The sequence below is a fragment of the Danio rerio genome, chromosome 7 (genome assembly GCF_049306965.1).
Source record: "Danio rerio strain Tuebingen ecotype United States chromosome 7, GRCz12tu, whole genome shotgun sequence".
In the NCBI taxonomy this organism is placed as follows: domain Eukaryota; kingdom Metazoa; phylum Chordata; class Actinopteri; order Cypriniformes; family Danionidae; genus Danio; species Danio rerio.
In genome coordinates, this window is record NC_133182.1 from 56,928,516 (window position 1) to 56,947,211 (window position 18,696).

General features: G+C 34.6%; 1 protein-coding gene across 2 annotated transcripts in view; it reads left to right on the top strand.

Moving 5' to 3' along the window:
- The first annotated feature begins 2,611 nt into the window (after positions 1-2,611).
- acsf3 (acyl-CoA synthetase family member 3) overlaps positions 2,612-18,696 on the top strand; it is a 102,577-nt gene continuing 86,492 nt past the window's right edge. The window contains exons 1-3 of one of the 2 annotated variants that reach the window (XM_685690.9): positions 2,612-2,663; positions 5,081-5,807; positions 8,144-8,299. In XM_685690.9, coding sequence (XP_690782.3) covers positions 5,118-5,807; positions 8,144-8,299 — 846 coding nt within the window. In that variant the 5' untranslated portion in view covers positions 2,612-2,663; positions 5,081-5,117. The remainder of the gene's footprint in view (positions 2,664-5,080; positions 5,808-8,143; positions 8,300-18,696) is intronic. The other variant, XM_073907358.1, reaches the window with a different exon arrangement.

The following is an 18,696-nucleotide window of genomic DNA, read 5'->3' on the forward strand; positions in this document are numbered from 1 at the left end:
TGCAATGTTAAACTATGCCTGTTTTCAAAGCAGAATAACTCCAGTGTATGGGTGCTGAAGGCCAGCTCTGTTCCTGACATATGCTCTGGGAAGAGGGCAGACTGGAGTCAGGTCCAGTGTCATGTCTGCAGCGTGGTTTTCCCCATCCCGCGTGGTGAGGATCGCTTATCCCCCTGCAACTGCACATATGCTCAGGACATGGAACAGTTGGACGTGGCCGTGGGCTAAACTGGGTCAGGCTGGCACAGATGGAGCCAAACTCCCAGTGGGTCACCAGAAACTGAACAAAAAAAAGAGAACTGCTGTCTTTGAATCTTGACAGATATAATCTGTCTCCTTTGGAGAGAAAAAAAAAGAAAAGAAAAACAAAACGTGTAAAAAAAATTCTATCCAATCTGGGTCGGGTAGCTCTGAGGATGGCAGGGCTTAGAGCATAATGGATGTCTAGTTCACTTTAAAAAAAACAAAGCCTGACATGTTTTTGTCAAAAGTGCTGCTTGATGTTGCCTTAGCTGCTCCACTCTGATGCAAGTACATCCTCCCTGTACCTCTCAAATATAGCACAGTTCGTTGTTTTATTAAAAGGCAGCAATGTCTCAGATCCTCTGGAGGTTGTGCATCTTTTGCAAAATTTAAAGAACATGACAGTCACCCCTAAAGAGACCAAATGATGCTTTCTAGATGAGGAAAGCTTGTAACCGCTTTAGAGTGTTGATATGTGCTGAACTGCAATCTTGGGGAATATCCTAGCAGATAAGACATTGGAAGACTTCTTGGTATATTATTTAAGAGTCCAGTGTCCAGAGTAATCCTATGTTTCCTTCAAAATGACAAATGTTACCCGACTAAAAAACTGAAACAAAAAGGACCCAACAGAGAACCATGGTGCACTCAAATGGAATAATCCAAGAAAAGGTGACCTTTCTGTAATATTTTACAGTTAACATACTCCTCAAAGCTTGTTAAATAATACTTATTCATGGAATAATCTCAAAACATTCTTGTGTAACAGAGTACAAAGGTTTCCACGTGATAATGCTGTGAACTTCCTCCAGAGATCTGATGCCCAGCATTGAACAAACTAATCCCAGATGCAGAGTTGTCCTCCTGTACACAAGTCTTCCAAGTGTGCAAAGCATTTGTTTGTGTGTTCCACGATACTAGCATGTGTTTACACAACTGTATCTCTTGGAAGGAAGTCAAGTTTGCAGCTGCAGCACCAAATAATTCATCGCCCGCTCCGCGCCCAGGAGAAGCCACAGGTAGTTGATGAAGTGGCAGTGCCAAGCATCCCAACTGGCATAGACAAAGCGCAGCTGCTGAGAGTCAACGCAGCCAGATGCCGCCGTCAACGTGCCATGTGTTCTAAGAGGGGCAAGAGGGGGAGAGTGAGGCGCTTGCCAAGGCATTCTCATCTGGTGCCAACCTGACACATGTTTTTGGAACACCCCTTGATTTCCTTTCCCCACTCACTCTCCTAATTTTTCGGAAAAGAGGGGGCTTCTCTCTTCTCCCGTAGTTTTTAGCGAATCCTGAGCCAACCGAATGGGATGCTGGCGCCCACTGCCGGACATGTTACCTGCTAACACCATATCTGAGAAAATGCAGGGTTGGCGGACAGCCATCATAGCCGCGCGTCAAAAATATGCTCACCGGATTGCCTTTTGCTCTTTGGTCAACCTTCGTTCTTCTTTCCAATCCAATCGGACATGCTTGTAGAGCAGCAGGAATTTTAGAATATTTACCAAGAACACGCCTGAATCCAAGCCACAAAGCAAAGCATGCAATCCCTCAAAAAATAAGGATGTTCCCTTAAAACATCTTCATGCAATGCAAAGCGTTGAGAATCAATGTTCTGTTAAGCGTTTAAAGCTCTGAGGAGGGTTCCCTCGCTTCCAGCTCTTTCTGTGGTTGTGAATGAATCGTTCGTTGACGATACTACTTCTCAAACTGGAGGGGAGATTCTGAGACAAAGCTTTCAATTTGCAGGAACATGCCATCCCTATTTACCATGGAGGGGTTTAGGGAAGTGAGAACTTTTTGAATGAGTGCCATGTCTGAACAATTCTTATTTGAGGCCCGCGACTGCCAGCTGGTGGCTAAGTATGCCCGTGCTGTGAGCTGATGCCAAAACCAGTTGGCATGATGAAGCTTGGGTGAGAACAGTGCGATGGCAAAATGCATGCTTAGATGTCCAGACTCACCAACTTTAGTCCATCTGTCTGGCTGTCTCAAACATTTTCGCTTTATTTTTCTGTATGTTTATGAAGCATTTGATACATTATTTAAAACTTTATTTATATATTGTATAATGTTGTTGTTATTACTGACTTTTATTCAATTTATCATAGCTACATGCTGATGGAAAGGCCACATTTCTATTTTGTGATATCTATATCATTAAAATGAAACATTCCTCATTCAAGATTTTTCTCATGAAAATAAAGTTGACTTACAGTTTGTTTGTTTTTTTTTTTTTACTTTATTCTAGTCTCACTTACTGTAAAAGCTAACATAAAATCTGAAGACAATGTTCAGTATTATCAAACAAGGACAAAGTCCGAGTCAAGAGTAATAGAGATTAAATGAAGGTTCCGCCTAGCATCGATTTCCACACGGATGCATTCAAACGGTGCACCGCATCCAGTCTGCCCTGACATTTGGTAAGAAGCATTTCACTCTGTGCATGTTTCATGATAGTCTTAGAATTCCAGTATGGCTTTTTACGTAGCATTACCTCAGAAAAATATAATAAAGACTTACTTTCAAGGTGTCCATTGTAAGGACTCCTCAGAAGAGTAAGATACGTGGAATAACGCGTTGAATGGTCATTGAATGAACCACTTTTGTTTTGAGATTGACTTTGAAAGATCCAAGCAATCTTTACCAGTTCTTATTGTGAAATACAATGTACGAATGAATGAACAATAAAGAACAATGTATTAACCAGTTATTTTCCATCATAAGTACGTTTCTTAGATACGTTTAAATAATGACAATAAGAAAATGAGAAGGGGTTTTAAAATGTAAAAATTAAAAGACCCCTACAAATTCTGTGAGTATCAGATTCACAGGATACAAGATAGATTAATAAATGTCTCTATGTATTTATATACATTTCATTTTACTTTTATAGAGATGGTGATAACCTTGACATTAACATGTTAATAATATTGATTACTGTACAAAAAAAAAAAATTCTTTAGTTTGTTATAGTTTATGTATTTACTAATAAGAAGTAATGATAAACAATGCTTGTGCAGCATTTATTAATCATAAGTAGGGCGAAACAGAATCTGCAGACATTTTTTGCTATTTCTGCGCTGAATTTGGTTAAAAAATCTGCGGATTTATGCAAAATGATTTTGGGAGTATCATAACTAAAACCTTAATATATAAAAATAAAAACTCATTTTTATTTTAAGTTTTCATTTAATGTTTGCAATGAAAATTTAATAAGATCCACTTAATTGGAAAACAAAACAAGTCTCTCATAACATTTCTACTAAAAGACAGAAAATATTATTTTACAAACTGTATTGTAGATAAATCTAATGAATATTTCATATTAATCAATAGTATTACTGAACTTAATTTAAAACTAATAAATATAAATATATAAATATTAATAAATATACATTTACACACATTTACACAAGTAAATAAACAGAATCAATGACAGTCTCAAAATCTGCGGACGCAGATGCCTTGTGGGTCTAATCAAAGGTCAACATTTACAAATTCATTCTTGTTAGCATACACAAGTTAATGCGATGTGAGTTACAATAAACTAAGAATGAACAACTTTAGTTTCATTAACTAAATAAATACTGCAATTAATGTATGCATTTAACAATAAATGCAAGAAATAACACTAACTAATGCAAGCTTGTTTTTTATTAGTAACTTTTCACCTTCGCTCATTAAATGTTAAAAGAGTGAAATTCAGTTTAAGAAAATGCAATTAAGTAAAATTTCTAAACAAAAAGGTTTTGGTCCAATAAGTCAAATTATTATTGTTGTTATTGTTATTAATATTAATTTGATAACAACAACATATTTTCTATACTTTTATTTATGAAATTGACATCTTTCATGTCAAATCTATTTTCAAGATTGTTTAAAATTAAATATACATGTGTTGTTTTCAGATATAAAGTAAGGTACAATATGATAAAGAGTGCCAAATAATAATATTAATAATAATAGTAATAGGCGTCACGGTGGTGCAGTGGGTAGCACGATCGCCTCACAGCAAGAAGGTTGCTGGTTCAAGCCTCGACTGGGTTTGTTGGCATTTCTGTGTGAAGTTTGCATGTTCTTCCCGTGTTTGCGTAGGTTTCCCCCGGGTGGTCCAGTTTCCCCCATAAATCCAAAGACATGCGGTACAGGTGATTTTAATAAGCTAAATTGTCTGTAGTTTATGAGAGTGTATAGGTGTTTCCTGTTGTTGGGTTGTGGCTTAAAGGGCATCCCCTGCATAAAGCATATGCTGGATAAGTTGGTGGTTCTTTCTGCTGTGGCAACCCCTGATAAATAAAGGGTCTAAGCTGAAAAAAAAGAAAATAAATAAATGAATAAATAATAATAATAACAACAACATATTTTATATTAATTTTGTTTGGGAAATTGACATCTTTTATGTCAAATTTATTTTAAAGATTTTTAAAAATTAATTATGCATGTGCAAGTAGGTACAATACGATAAAGAGTGCCAATAATAATAGCAATAATAATAATAATAACATATTTTATATAATTTTATTTGTGAAATTGATAATTTTCTTGTCAATTTTATTTTAAAGATTGCTTAAAATTAAATATGCATGTGTTGTTTCCTGTCATAAAAGAAGGGACATTATGATAAAGAGTGCCAATAATAATGTATTTTGCCAATAATACAACATATTTTCCACACTTTTATTTGTGGAATTAACATCTTTCATGTTAATTTTAGTTTAAAGATTGTTTAAAATTAAATATGCATGTGTTGTTTTCTGACATAAAAGTATGCTCAATATGATAAAGAGTGCCAGTGAAAGCATTAAAATTTGCTTTAATTTAATTTTGTGTTCCCAAGTTTAGACCGATGACAAAGTTTGGTGTCATCCTCCACCATGCTGTCTTACCACGCGGTGTTTGTCAGGAGTCGCTCTTTAACATGCTCTTACCTTAGAGGCAGCAGAAGAGCCCTGGAGTGGCTTTTGGGAAACGTACAGCATAGAACATTCACCTTCTCCGACCTCATAAACTCTCCGGCTGGTGCAAAAGTTGCTCCCGTTTTCTCCAGAGCTCCTGCATATGGAGACAAGGTGGCTATTATGGATCACAGCGGGAGCCACACCTACCACTCCCTCTACAAAAACAGCAAAATCCTGGCAGGACACATCACCAAAGCACTCACCTGCCAATCAGGAGACCTGCAGGGCAAGCGTATCTCATTCCTCTGTGCCAATGATGCATCCTACACTGTGGCGCAGTGGGCGTCCTGGATGTGTGGTGGCATTGCTGTACCCCTCTACAGGAAGCATCCTCTGAGTGAGCTGGAATATGTAATTTCAGACTCCCAAAGCTCGCTGCTGGTAGCTGGACAATCTTTTGTGGATACCCTTGAGCCCCTGGCCCAGAAACTAGGGCTACCCTGCCTAAAGCTTCCCGCCACGTCCAGCCAGTTTGAGGACACACAGACACTGCCCGAGGACATGATCTCAGACTGGGCAGAGAGGCCAGCCATGCTCATCTACACCAGCGGCACCACAGGCAGACCGAAAGGAGTGCTCCACACCCACAGCAGCCTGCAGGCCATGGTGAATATGTATTTATGATGTATTAGCATAGTAATGCTTTAATTTTGCATAGCACTTTTATTTAAAAAAATGTGTATAATGAGGGGAACCACTTTATTTCATTACAAACAGACAGAGTAAATTAGGGGGAAACAACTGCAGTTTTATTTTTTATTATTATTATGGTTTTATCATTACTATTATATTTTTATATGACTTTATTATTATTATTATTATTATTATTATTATTGTTGTTGTTGTTGTTGTTATTGTTTTGTTGTTGTTGTTTTAAACTAATATAATATAATATAATATAGCATAATAAAATATAATATAATATAATATAATATAATATAATATAATATAATATAATATAATATAATATAATATAATATAATATAATATAATATGAAATTATTATTATTATTATATTTATTATCATAAAAATTATAATATAGATATGATATTTGTCAATAAAGATAAATCACTGTAATGCCACTGAAGTGAAGGCTTTATTTTTATTATTGTTGTTGTTACTGTTTCTAGCTAAAATAATAATAAAGATAATAATAATGTGGTGATAATAATAATAATAATAATAATAATAATAATTGATATTATTATAAATATTATGATTCTAATATAAATATAATATTAGTCAATAAAGATATATCACTGTAATGCCACTGAAGTTTAAAGTCTTTATTTTTATTATTAATGTTGTTGTTGTTGTTGTTGTTTTTTCTAGCTAAAATAATAATAAAGATAATATTAATGTGGTGCTGATAATAATAATAATAATAATAATAATAATAGTTATTATTATTATTATTATTATTATTATTATTATTATTATTATTGTTATTGTTATTATATAAATATAATATTAGTCAATAAATATATTTCACTGTAATGCCACTGAAGTTTAAAGTCTTTATTTTTATTATTATTGTTGTTGTTGTTGTTTTTAGCTAAAATAATAATAATAAATTTAATAATAATAATAATATAATAATAATAATAATAATTATTATTATTATTATTATTATGATAAATATTATAATTCTAATAGAAATACAATATTAGTCAATAAAGATATATCACTGTAATGCCTGATGCCTATCTATCTATCTATCTATCTATCTATCTATCTATCTATCTATCTATCTATCTATCTATCTATCTATCTATCTATCTATCTATCTATCTATCTATCTATCTATCTATCTATCTATCTATCTATATATATATATATATATATATATATATATATATATATATATATATATATATATATATATATATATATATATATATATATATATATATATAGTTTAGGTAGGAATTATTAACCCCCTGTTTATTTTTTTCCTCAATTTCTGTTTAATGGAAAGAAACCCTTTTTCTAATCATAATAGTTTTAATAACTCATTTCTAATAACTGATTTATTTTATATTTGTTATGTTGACAGTAAATCATATTTTTCTAGATATTTTTCAAGACACTTCTATACAGCTTAAGGTGACATTTAAAGGCTTAACTAGGTTTATTGGGTTACCTAGGCAGGTTAGGGTAATTAGGCAAGTTATTGTATAATGATGGTTTGTTCTATATATTTTAAATGCCATTTCACATGATGATGTATTGCCATACTACTGAAAGCAGCAGCAGATAGTTCACCTCAGATCTTGAATAAATATGTTTGAAATTGAACTTTAGACTTAATACCAACAAACATCAGGGATTCGGCATACATTTAATAATGTTAAAGAGGTTTAACGTTTATTAATAAGATTATTAACCTTACCATTCCGTGAGTGAGTGCATATATTGTGCATATATAAATAAAATAAAAAAATTCTGAGTTGAGTTCTGTGATGTCATAATCTCTTTTGATGTTTACTGGCTCAGTCACACAAAAACAAAAGAATAAATTACAGAACATAAAGAGCCGTTAGTGTCCGACAGTTGCATTTCATTCAAAGCGTGATTACATATTAGTGGCACAAACCTAGATAACCTGATGAAAAGCACCAAAAGTAGCGGTATTGTGTTTTAGAGCAAACATTTTGACCTAATTCAGGACTGCGTGATTTGTGAGTGCTTGCAACAGCCCTGCTGCACATGGTAAACTGTCATGTTTATGCCACAACACAGTGAGGGGTATGTGGCCTTCATTCAGTCCATTTGACAGCAAACAGGTATTATTAATTCCCATTGCTGATTTAAAAGATTTGAGCACAATACAGCTTTGGCCTGTTTTTATGTGTTCGGTGTGATTTTCTCATGCTTCAGTCGTGTGGTACTTGAAAACACAATTATGAATATTCTGTTTGTTTTTTCTTCTGCCCTGTAGGTCCAGGGTTTGGTTTCAGAGTGGGCATGGCATAAAGATGATGTCATCCTGCACACGTTGCCCCTCCACCATGTGCATGGCATCGTTAACAAGCTGATGTGTCCACTGTGGGTCGGAGCCACCTGTATCATGCTGCCAGATTTCAGTGCTCAGAAGGTAAACCTTTAGCTTTAAATACACCAAATTTGAATATCACACTTTCACGCATTTTTACATTTTCAGAATACTACTCTCTGTTGGCCATTCCCGATGAGGTCAAAATTTTTAATTTAGCAATTTTTAGTAATTTAGTATTTAATAAAATTAAGTAATATCTTTTTTTTTTTTAAGCATGACAGTAAAACACTTACGCGGTTATGAATATAATAAAACATGTGCTTGTTTGCTGTGAAAGTTCATAATAATTACAAAAAATACTAATTTGTGGATCTCCTTACTTCCGGGTTTAACCATCTGCCGTTGTAGCTGGTGTATTCTGGAAAATTTTCTTACCCCTTGGTTTCGAGTGTGGTCCTGGAAAACATTCGTTTGAAGGACTATTTACCCTAAGCCCTACGCCTTCAAGCTAAAGAGAATTAGGAAACCCCTACCCCTTGACATGAACGTGCAAAACGAGAGGTAGGGGTAAAGGGAAGGCCTAAGGGATAGAATTGGAATTGGGCCTTAGTGTGTGCTTGTATTTAGCATGTGTATTTATATTTTTTTAATATCCCTTTAAATATAAGATTTGTTATTACTTTCAGGTTTAAACTGTCATTACAGACAGCATAATGATAATGATAGTAATGTTCTAGGTATTTGCTGTATTTATTACTTCTTATGTATCTCATTCGGTGCACACTCTTGATATGAAGACTTTACTACCTGAAAGACTGAAAATAAAGTTACTCAGAAAAACATATATATAAATATAATATAATAAATATTATGTATTTAATTAGAATATCCTCAGTAGAATATATTTAAAATGTTATGCTAATACGGAAAATCTCCCACATATCTACTTGAACAAATGTTGCTCACCTTTCAAGTAACTCAAAACTGTATTGCAGCCAAGGCCAAATTATAAGAATTGAATAATTCATAGCTTAGCTGGGTCTTCAGGCTATGCAGTCTCGTTTGTTCACTTCACCTCCCGAGTCTTCAAAGCCGAGTTGTTCATTCTTTTGTCATGTTAAAGGCTGAATCTATAACAGAAACAGAAATGATTAGTTCACCTCTTGAGTCTTCTGGTCATTTGTTCAGCACATGACAGATCCATACGATAAGTCTTTGCAGTCCATACTGAAACTAAAATAGTATTTTCATGTAAAATATACTTTCTTTCTTTCTTTTTTTCTTTTTTCTCTGTGCACTTCGAATAGAAGTCAGTGGCTTTTTTAATTGTGGATGCATCAAATTTTGGGCAGCTGAAAATTATTGGCCGACAATTTTATTATTATTTTATTATTATTGGCGATAATGTTTTCATTATGGATCTGGTATCCCTTATTTTCACATCCCAATTTTGACAGGTATGCGGAAAGCATTGTGCTATAAATCATATTAATTATAATGGTTGCATGCGCCATTACCAAAGTTTAAAATAGTTCAATATGCCTCTCGGTGGATATGTCAATAATGTGTGGTAACTATATAGTTATCTATGCAAGAACTGCACATGCTCCAGCAAAGTTCACTCAAACAACACACCAACGGGACATTTCTGTGTAGTATACTTATTCCTGCTGCTTGCAATAGCGCTACTGTGCTCTCATGGCAACATTGGTAAAATGATGCCTCTCAACTCGTACACTTTCAATAGAATTTAACTGTCAATAAAACATTGTTGTTTTATTGGCTTCAGTTTTTTTATCAGTATAATGGAAGTTATTGAGGAAAAAAAAATTATTACAAAACTTTTTCAGTTTTGGGTTTCTATGGAGAGCCGAAAGGGACGAGATGTTGGAGAAAAAATGGAGGGAAGAAAAAATAAACTGGGTGGAAAAAAAAACCCCAGAGTGATATGAAAATATGTTTTAATGTTTTTGCGTTCCCTCTCAAAGATGTTTTGCATTCCTTCGCTAAAACTGCTTTTCCACAAACACTTCTTGTTCACTTATACATGTCGTATCCGATAGAATAGAAAAACTTGAAAATATATTTTCTATCACTTTTTTCTACTCCCAACCAGTTTTTTTTTTCTTCCACTCATTTTTTTTTTCTTTCACCATTTTTTTTCCTACCATCACGTCCCTTTAGGGTCTTCGAAGGTTTCAGCCAATTGCATCAAGAATTTTTGGTGTCGACTCAGAATTTTTCTTTCAGTGCATCCTTCCTTTTCAATCACATCAAGCCAGCAATAAATTCACTTCACTTCATTGACAGTTCTGTACAATTTTACAATGTCTTTCTCTAAAGCAGAAGGTTTTTAACAAAAAGCACTACTGCTTTTAATCCATCCTGTTTTTTACTGTTTCGATTCCTGTCCATTAATGTAAATGCATTTTCCACTTGATTTAGCAAATTGACAGCGTGCCACAGATGCAATACTTAGACATTAAGTTGTAAAAAAAAAAAAAACAGATTATTCAACAAAGCCATTTTGTTTGTTTTTCTGTGCACTCACAGCAAAACCTCTTTAGAGCAGCAAAATGGTTTTTGCAGAAGTCATGCTGCAGGCGTCAGTGAGTCGGGCGAGTGTTTCTCCCCTGGGGATGAACTTAGGAGACCTGCACAATGAAGTTGTGTGAGGCGGGTGGAGGAGGCCGCTGATCACCCTTATCGGGGACTTGTCAGAGGGATGCGCTAATTGTAGCTGTGTTGCTATGTGCCAGCGCTGCAGGCGTCAATAGCAGGACTCGGGAGCTGACAGGCACTGGCTCAAATCCCTGTGTGTGTGTGTGTTTGTGTGTGCGTGTGTGTGTAAAAGACACCCTGGACTGTCACAGCAAGCGCAGAGTTTTCGTGATGGATTGCCCAGTGTAGCTTTGTATCTGGCCACGCCAACTCTCGGTAAGGGCTTTAGAAGCAGATCAATGGATGGCGTGACATTGAGGAATGATCCGCGTTTTGTAAAGGGAGGGGGTTTACGGCAGAGAGCAAGCAAGCGGAAGGGTTTTAAGGTCCAGGAGAATTTAATGGGAGTCAAGGATCTGATTGACAAGAAAGGTCTGGAGAGGACAAAACCGGAGGGGGGGGGGAGACATTCAGGATGACGAGAAAGTTAGATTTCTCAGTTTTCCCGCAGATATGACCTTGAGTGCGCATGTTAAAAAATAAACACCTTCTTTGAGGGATCAAACGCTTTCTTCACCGCAAGGGTTTTATTATTTACAACATGCGGTTCAGTAATTTTTAATGAGGCAAAAAATAATCAATATTTGAGCCACCATTACTTTGGCTTTGAGTTGTTTGAGTGATGAGCGCTCGTCTTAGTTCTGGTGGGAGCAAAACATGCGTGTAGATGAATTTATTGTGGTATGAATGCATTAGACAGCCTGCAGTCAGAGACTCTAGCATTATTAATGATGGGATGTAAAAGGTTATCCATCATGTGATTGTGCAGAGTGGGTGTTTGCTTCATGAATGTTGCTCATTATTGGATTTCAGTGTGCGTTTGTATTTTTATAGACTATTTCAGTGTGGTCATGGAAGATTTCCTGCACTTTTATGTCCTTTGATCATATATCCAAAAATATATATAATTTTATTCATATTCTTCTTTTTTTTTGTCAAATTAACCATAAAACCTACTTTTAAAAAATGTACTACCTTTCTATTATAGATTTTGTCATATTATTCAACCTCCTTTTAGGTGTCACAATCACTGTTTTCACTTTGTCGCACACCCAGAGTTTTAAACTTCAACAATGAAAATAACATTTTAAAATATTATTCATCTGGTATCTATTAATGTATCCTAATTAAGCACTAGTGAAATAATTTAAATATTTTATAGTTATTAATGTGAAACTATTATCAATATAATTTTTTTAACAAAATATAGCTGTCGCACAGTATCAGTTTCATTTCCACCACAAAACTGTAACTAGTTTAAACTAATTGCTTTAAGTTTGTGTGAAAGATTATTTAGGTGGTTTCTATGAAAATGAATAGTGTCATCTGAGAACATGTTCAAGATGGAGGGAATTAAAAAAAAAAATTATCAACCTATTATCTAACCCTAACACTTGAAAAATCAAGGTAAATATTGCTTGATAAGGAAATACATTTATTCTATGTCATTTCCAAACATGTTGTACCTTCAAAGATGTTTTTAAAAACCAAACAAAATTTAGGTAAATAACAGTGTTTTGTATACATGAAAGGCGTATTTTTCATTTTTTCACAATTGACTGTTGAAATGTCATTTCCACCACTGTCATTTCCATCACTACACATATATATTTTTTAAATATTTAAAAAGTTCTCATCACACATTAAAAGTGTATTCACAATGTAAGTTCATGTTCTATTTAATATACAAACTCACTGTATTTATTTTCTAATAAGCTCTTAACCAAATTAATATTCAATTTTAGACTGTGATAAGTGTATAATTCAGCATACAACTACTTTATTTCATTACTAATGTATTTATTTCATTATTTCATCAGCATACAACTAATTTATTTAATTGACAAATATATAATATTTATATTTAAATAATTGAATCTAAAATATTCAGTTCATGATGGATGTTTTTCTTCTTATCTAAGTTTGTCCTCTTACAGATCTTAAAACTAGACAAATTGTTTAATCTTATGAGGCTATGTTACGTTAATTTTTAACAAGTTTTTTTTTACTCGACTTCACAAGGCTCAAAGTGCCCATAGTTGAAGAATGGCCCATATAAAGAAAAAAACATACTAAAGACCCTATGGTGAAGGTTTGTTCTTTAGTCTTTTTTCTCTTTGCACTGTAAAATGTAATAAGTTGACCTTATTTAAAAAAGAAGAAACAGATTGCCTTTATTTTTAAGTCGTGTATTGATTTTAAATGAGCATAACTTAAAACTGTATTTACAACTTTTTATTAAAGTAAGCTTCAGTACCATTGACTCAAAAAAAAAAAGAAAAAAAAGTAAACCAAAGCACCCAGATGAAACCCACACCAACACAGGGAGAACATGCAAACTCTACACAGAAATGCCAACTGACCCAGCCATGACTCAACCAGCGACCTACTTGCTGTGAGGGTGGCAGCGCTACCCCCTGTGCCACTGTGCTGCCATAATAACCAATATCTACAATTCTAAAACATTTTATCGTAATTTTATAGTATCTGCATACTGTTACTTACAATTACTTATAACAGGTAATTTTCTACCAAGGTTTTATGTAGTAAAAAAAAATGTAAAAAAAAATACTACTCCTACTACTACTACTACTACTACTACTACTACTACTAATAATAATAATAATAATAATAATAATAAATATTTATATAATATTATTTATTTGTTATTATATACATATTATTTTATTCATTATTATTATATAAATATATTTATAATACAATTTTTTATAAAATCTTATAAAATTATTACATTTATTAATATTAATATATTATAATATATTTTTACATTTTGAACATCAAATAATTAAAAGCTCTCAGATTTATGATGCTTATTTCTTATTATGCTTCAGTTTTAATTCTTCGACCTGTTTCCTCAGTTTCTTCCACACTGGTTCTCTATCATTAACATACTTTTGATACTTGACCACTCTTATTCAAACTCTTATTCCAAACTTATTCATAGTAAGTTAACTGCACTTAATTTTATTAGCAGCTATGGCTTTTTACAGTGTGATAGTCTTTATGTAAATTTTAGAAAATGCATAAAAGATATCTGAGTCCATTGGCTCATTATTAACTGCACTTGCTATCAACTAACTAAAGTAAGTCACGGTTCATGGCTGTGTCTGGTTAAAGTTTAAACTATACTAAAAATGTTGTGTTAAAAAATACATGTGTAGCAATAAACAGAAAAGCATTAAAAGAATACTGTAGCGTGCAAAAAGACTGAATTACCCTTAAGTCCCACAATGCGAAGTACTTCATGTTTAATTTTCAGTGTGAATGTTAATGCATGTACATGATTGCTCATGATAATTTGTTTTTAACATATTTTATATTCAATATTTACAAACAAAATGCATACATAAAATAAATCAAACACATATGTTTTTTTTTTTTTTTGTCAAGTTTCTCACAGTTCATTGTGTGTTTTGGTTTTGGTGTGTGAAGGTGTCGTATGTACTTTTAGTCATTTCGCACAGTCTCTCTCAACCATGTTCCTGGTGGACCACCTGGTTTTCACATATTTCCTTTATTCTTTAACCAGGCACACCTGAATCAGATCATCAGCTCATTAGCAGAGACTGAAAGACCTGCAATGTGTGTGACAGACAAAGGAGACATCGAAAATATGCAGTGCTGGTGGTCCTCCGGGACCGTGGTTGAGAAACACTGATTTAGCAGAACAAAAAATGTTTTAGTACAAAGCAACCTAAAAATGAGACTAATTATTAGGAATGTATTAGAAATTTCCATAACAAATGCTGTTCTTGCAGCAAGCACTTAAACAGTTTGATTTACTTTAAGTAAATAAACATCTTAAACATAAAAGAACTCTCATCAGTATGCCATGCAGGGCTCAATTATTGAATAAGAAGTACAGTATTTTACGGTACAGATATTTTACTTATTTTATTGAACAGATTGTATACCAAAAATAAAATTAAATGTTATAATTGTGTAGTTAAATAATATTTTAGGATGTTATTACACTATTATCTTCTCCATCATGACCACACAAGGTGAATAATTCCAAATGTAATAGTCACTTACTGTCGTTAAATCAGACTCTTTAATCAAATAATCTATATGAACTTCTTGTTTCCATATTGGGTGACATTGTGACTCAGTGGTTAGCACTGCAGCCTCACTGCAAGATGGTTGCTAGTTGAGCTGATTTGATTGAGTTGAGTTTATTGATTGATTGATTTTATGGTTGGTTTCTTTTTGACCGCCCCTTGTGGTTTAAAAGAGTCTTACAACGGCGAACACGTCAATTATAAAACTCTTATGCATTTTCTAAGTTGCACACGCAATCAGTGGAGGTGTGCGATGTGGCGCCAGGCGAAAGTATAAGTGAGCCTTTTACTCGGTAAGCTTATTGGCTTTGCTTCCAAGGCACATGCTCAGCAGCCACATTTTAATAAAACCACAGCCTTCATACCAAATCTTCATACGAAAACTTCATTCATTTTTTTTTTTTTTAATCATTATTGACAATGGTGTTCGGTTAATAAATAATGCTACCAATTTTATCTCCCAAATATACCGCATTTTGCATGACCCTTATGTCCTCATTTTGTATTTGTAGTGTATGCCGCCTTTTTTGCTACTTGAGCTATGCTTAATGTTTAATTTGTCACAAGTTTTGTGACATTTGGCCATTTAATTATACTTTGCTTGAACAAATTAATTGGCAGTAGTCTGCAAAATAATTGAATGAAATATAAAAGTATTTGTTTCCAATATATCACTCTCAGGAACATCTCCAGACCAAAAAATGTGCAAGATATTATGTAAATTTGATTAACAGCCTATAAAAATAGCAAGTTTACAAACATGCATAGTGTACTGTGGAGTCAAAACTATGGAAGCACAAACAAATACATTCAAACTTGTTGGCGGGGGCTAATGAAATGAGAAAGAGATACCAGAGCAACTTGGGTACCAAAGTGAAGAGGAGGAGGTGTGGTGATGAGAGATGGGGTTTCAATGATAAAAGAAGTGTCACTGTGTGTGTGTGTGTGTGTGTGTGTGTGTGTGTGTGTGTGTGTGTGTGTGTGTGTGTGTGTGTGTGTGTGTGTGTGTGTGTGTGTGTGTGTGTGTGTGTGTGTGTGTGTGTGTGTGTTGGTGTGGGGGGAGGGTTGATGGAGAAAGTGCGAGACAGCAGGAATGATAAGAGCATGGAGGTACTGAAGCAGGAAATAATGAAATGGAAGGGGGTGAGGGGGGTGCCTCCCAAGAGGGACAGAGCCAAGGAGAATCTGTCGTTCACCTTCAATTAATTCACGCGTTTCTCCCACTGTGTTCTAGAGGTGCAGCCAGGCGTGTCGACAACTTAGTAGACTGTGTGTGTGTGGGGGGGTGTTTGTGTGCGCGCATGTGTGTAAGATGAAAAACAAAGAATTATTTTGTTATAACTTTTATTTGTGTATGATATACGCTTATGTTTGATCATCCATTGAACCTTCTTGAGCTTTCACATGTTTGCATGGCATACATTGAATATGTGTGATTGGAAAGATGGAGTTTGTGAGTTAAGTTTTGAAGCTCTGTAATTGATTGATTTATGTGCCTAAAATATTAGGGCTGGGCGATTAGTCAAAGGGGATTTTTGCGCACATTGTGTCAGTGAAGCCAGCTCTACACTAAAATACATACACCTGCCACTTTATTAGGTATACATTACTAGTACTGGGTTGGAGCCTTTTTTCCCTTTAGAACTGTCTTAATCCATCAATGACATTAAATTCACAAGTTACTGGAAATATTCCTCAGAGATTTTGGTCCATATTGACATGATCGCATCTTGCAGTTGCTGCAGATTTGTCGGCTGCACATCCATGATGCAAATCTCCCAAAGGTGCTTTATTGAATTGAGTTCTGGTGACTGGGGAGGCCATTTGAGTACAGTGAACTCATTGTCAGGTTCACGAAACCAGTCTGAGATGATTCACGCTTTATGACATGATGAGTTATCCTTCTGCAAGTCATCATCAGAAGATGGGTACACTGTGTTCATAAAGGGATAGAAATGGTCAGCTACAATACTCAGGTAGGCTGTGATGTTGCTCTATTGGTAATAATGGGCCCAAAGTGTGCCAGGAAAATATCTCCCACACCATTACACCATAATAACTATCCTAAACCGTTGATACAAGACTGGATGGATTCATGCTTTCATGTTGTTGATGCCAAATCTGACCCTACCATCCAAATAATGAAGCAGAAATCAAGACTCCAATATTGATCAGCCTGTGCAAATTGTAGCCTCAAGGCCTGTGCACACTAGGACGCTTTTAGCTTGTGTTTTCGATCTACGTTTAATTCCTCTTAACTAAATAAAGGGCGCTAATGTGATTGTGCACACCAGCACACAAAATACCAGGCAAAAAGTGTCATTTTTAGCACAGCGTCAAAAACTTCTCCATCAATCAGATTGGCACTTTTGTTCACATGCACGGAGCTGCTGAAGTTACAGTAAACAGCACTTGGAGGCGCTCAATGTGGCGATATGAACGTGGAGCTGCTTATTGCACTGGAGAACAATAATCATTTCTTCATCGGTAGAGATGGAGCTGTTACTTGAACCATCCATGCTTGTTCGAATCGCCAGTAACTTTAACAACAAGCATATCAACCTTCTGTATTTTTCTTCTGTGTTACAAGCGAATGTCAGAAGCTTAAGGGTGTGTAGCTCCATCTAACGTCAATGAGTGATTTTGCATACTCGTCTGCTTGACGCCAGTGAAAATCGCTTGGGTTTGAATCCGGAAAAACGTCTCGAAAAATGCTGACGTTAAACACAAACGAAAAGCATCCTGGTGTGTACAAGTCTTCAGTTTCCTGTTTTTAGCTGACAGCAGTGGCACCCGATGTGGTCTTCTGCTGCTGTTGTGCGTTCAGAGATGCTCTTCTGCATACCTTGTAACGAGTGGTTATTTGAGTTGCTGTTGCCTTTCTTTCAGCTTCAACCAGTTAGGATGGTGTACAGTATATGGGGATGTTTTCTGTCTGATGGATGAATGTAGTCTGTATACCTATTCATTTCCTATGCCGGTCACTTTTGAGTGTAAGGTTGACTAAAACATTCAAAATTCAATGAAAGGGGTAATCTTCACTTTTAAATGTTCAAGTGCACAGTGTGGATGATATCATAAGGCCTTGAGGCAATCAGATGTAAAACACAATATTTAAGAGTGTTTTAAGTTGTAAATCGGTCAGATTTAACCAGAACACGACAGGAAGGTTAACCTAGTTAAATAAGTTAAGCATTTAAATTGCACTTTAAGCTTGAGAAATCTTAAAAAAAATGTCAAGTAAAATATTATATACTGTCATCATGGATCAAGACAAAAGAAATTAGTTATTTTAATGAGTTATTAAAATTATTATGTTTAGAAATATGTGAAAAATCTTCTTTCTGTTAAACAGAAATTAGGGGTAAAATTAACAGGGGGGTTAGTAATTCAGGAGGGCTAATACCTCTGACTTAGGGTGGTGTTGGTATTCATTAGAAGTATAGCAATTCCAGTATACTATTTGACATTATGGGGACATTTTTTGGTTCCCATGAAAAAAAAATAAATGTAAAAATAAAAAGTTAAACAACTAAATGTTTTCTTTTAGAGTTGGGGTTAGGGGTAGGATTTGAAGTAAATTGACAGGATATACAGTCTGTACAATATAAAAAGTATTATTTCTATGGGATGTCCCCATGAAACACAAAAATCCAGTTTGCACGTGTCTGTGTGTGTGTGTCTGTATGTGTT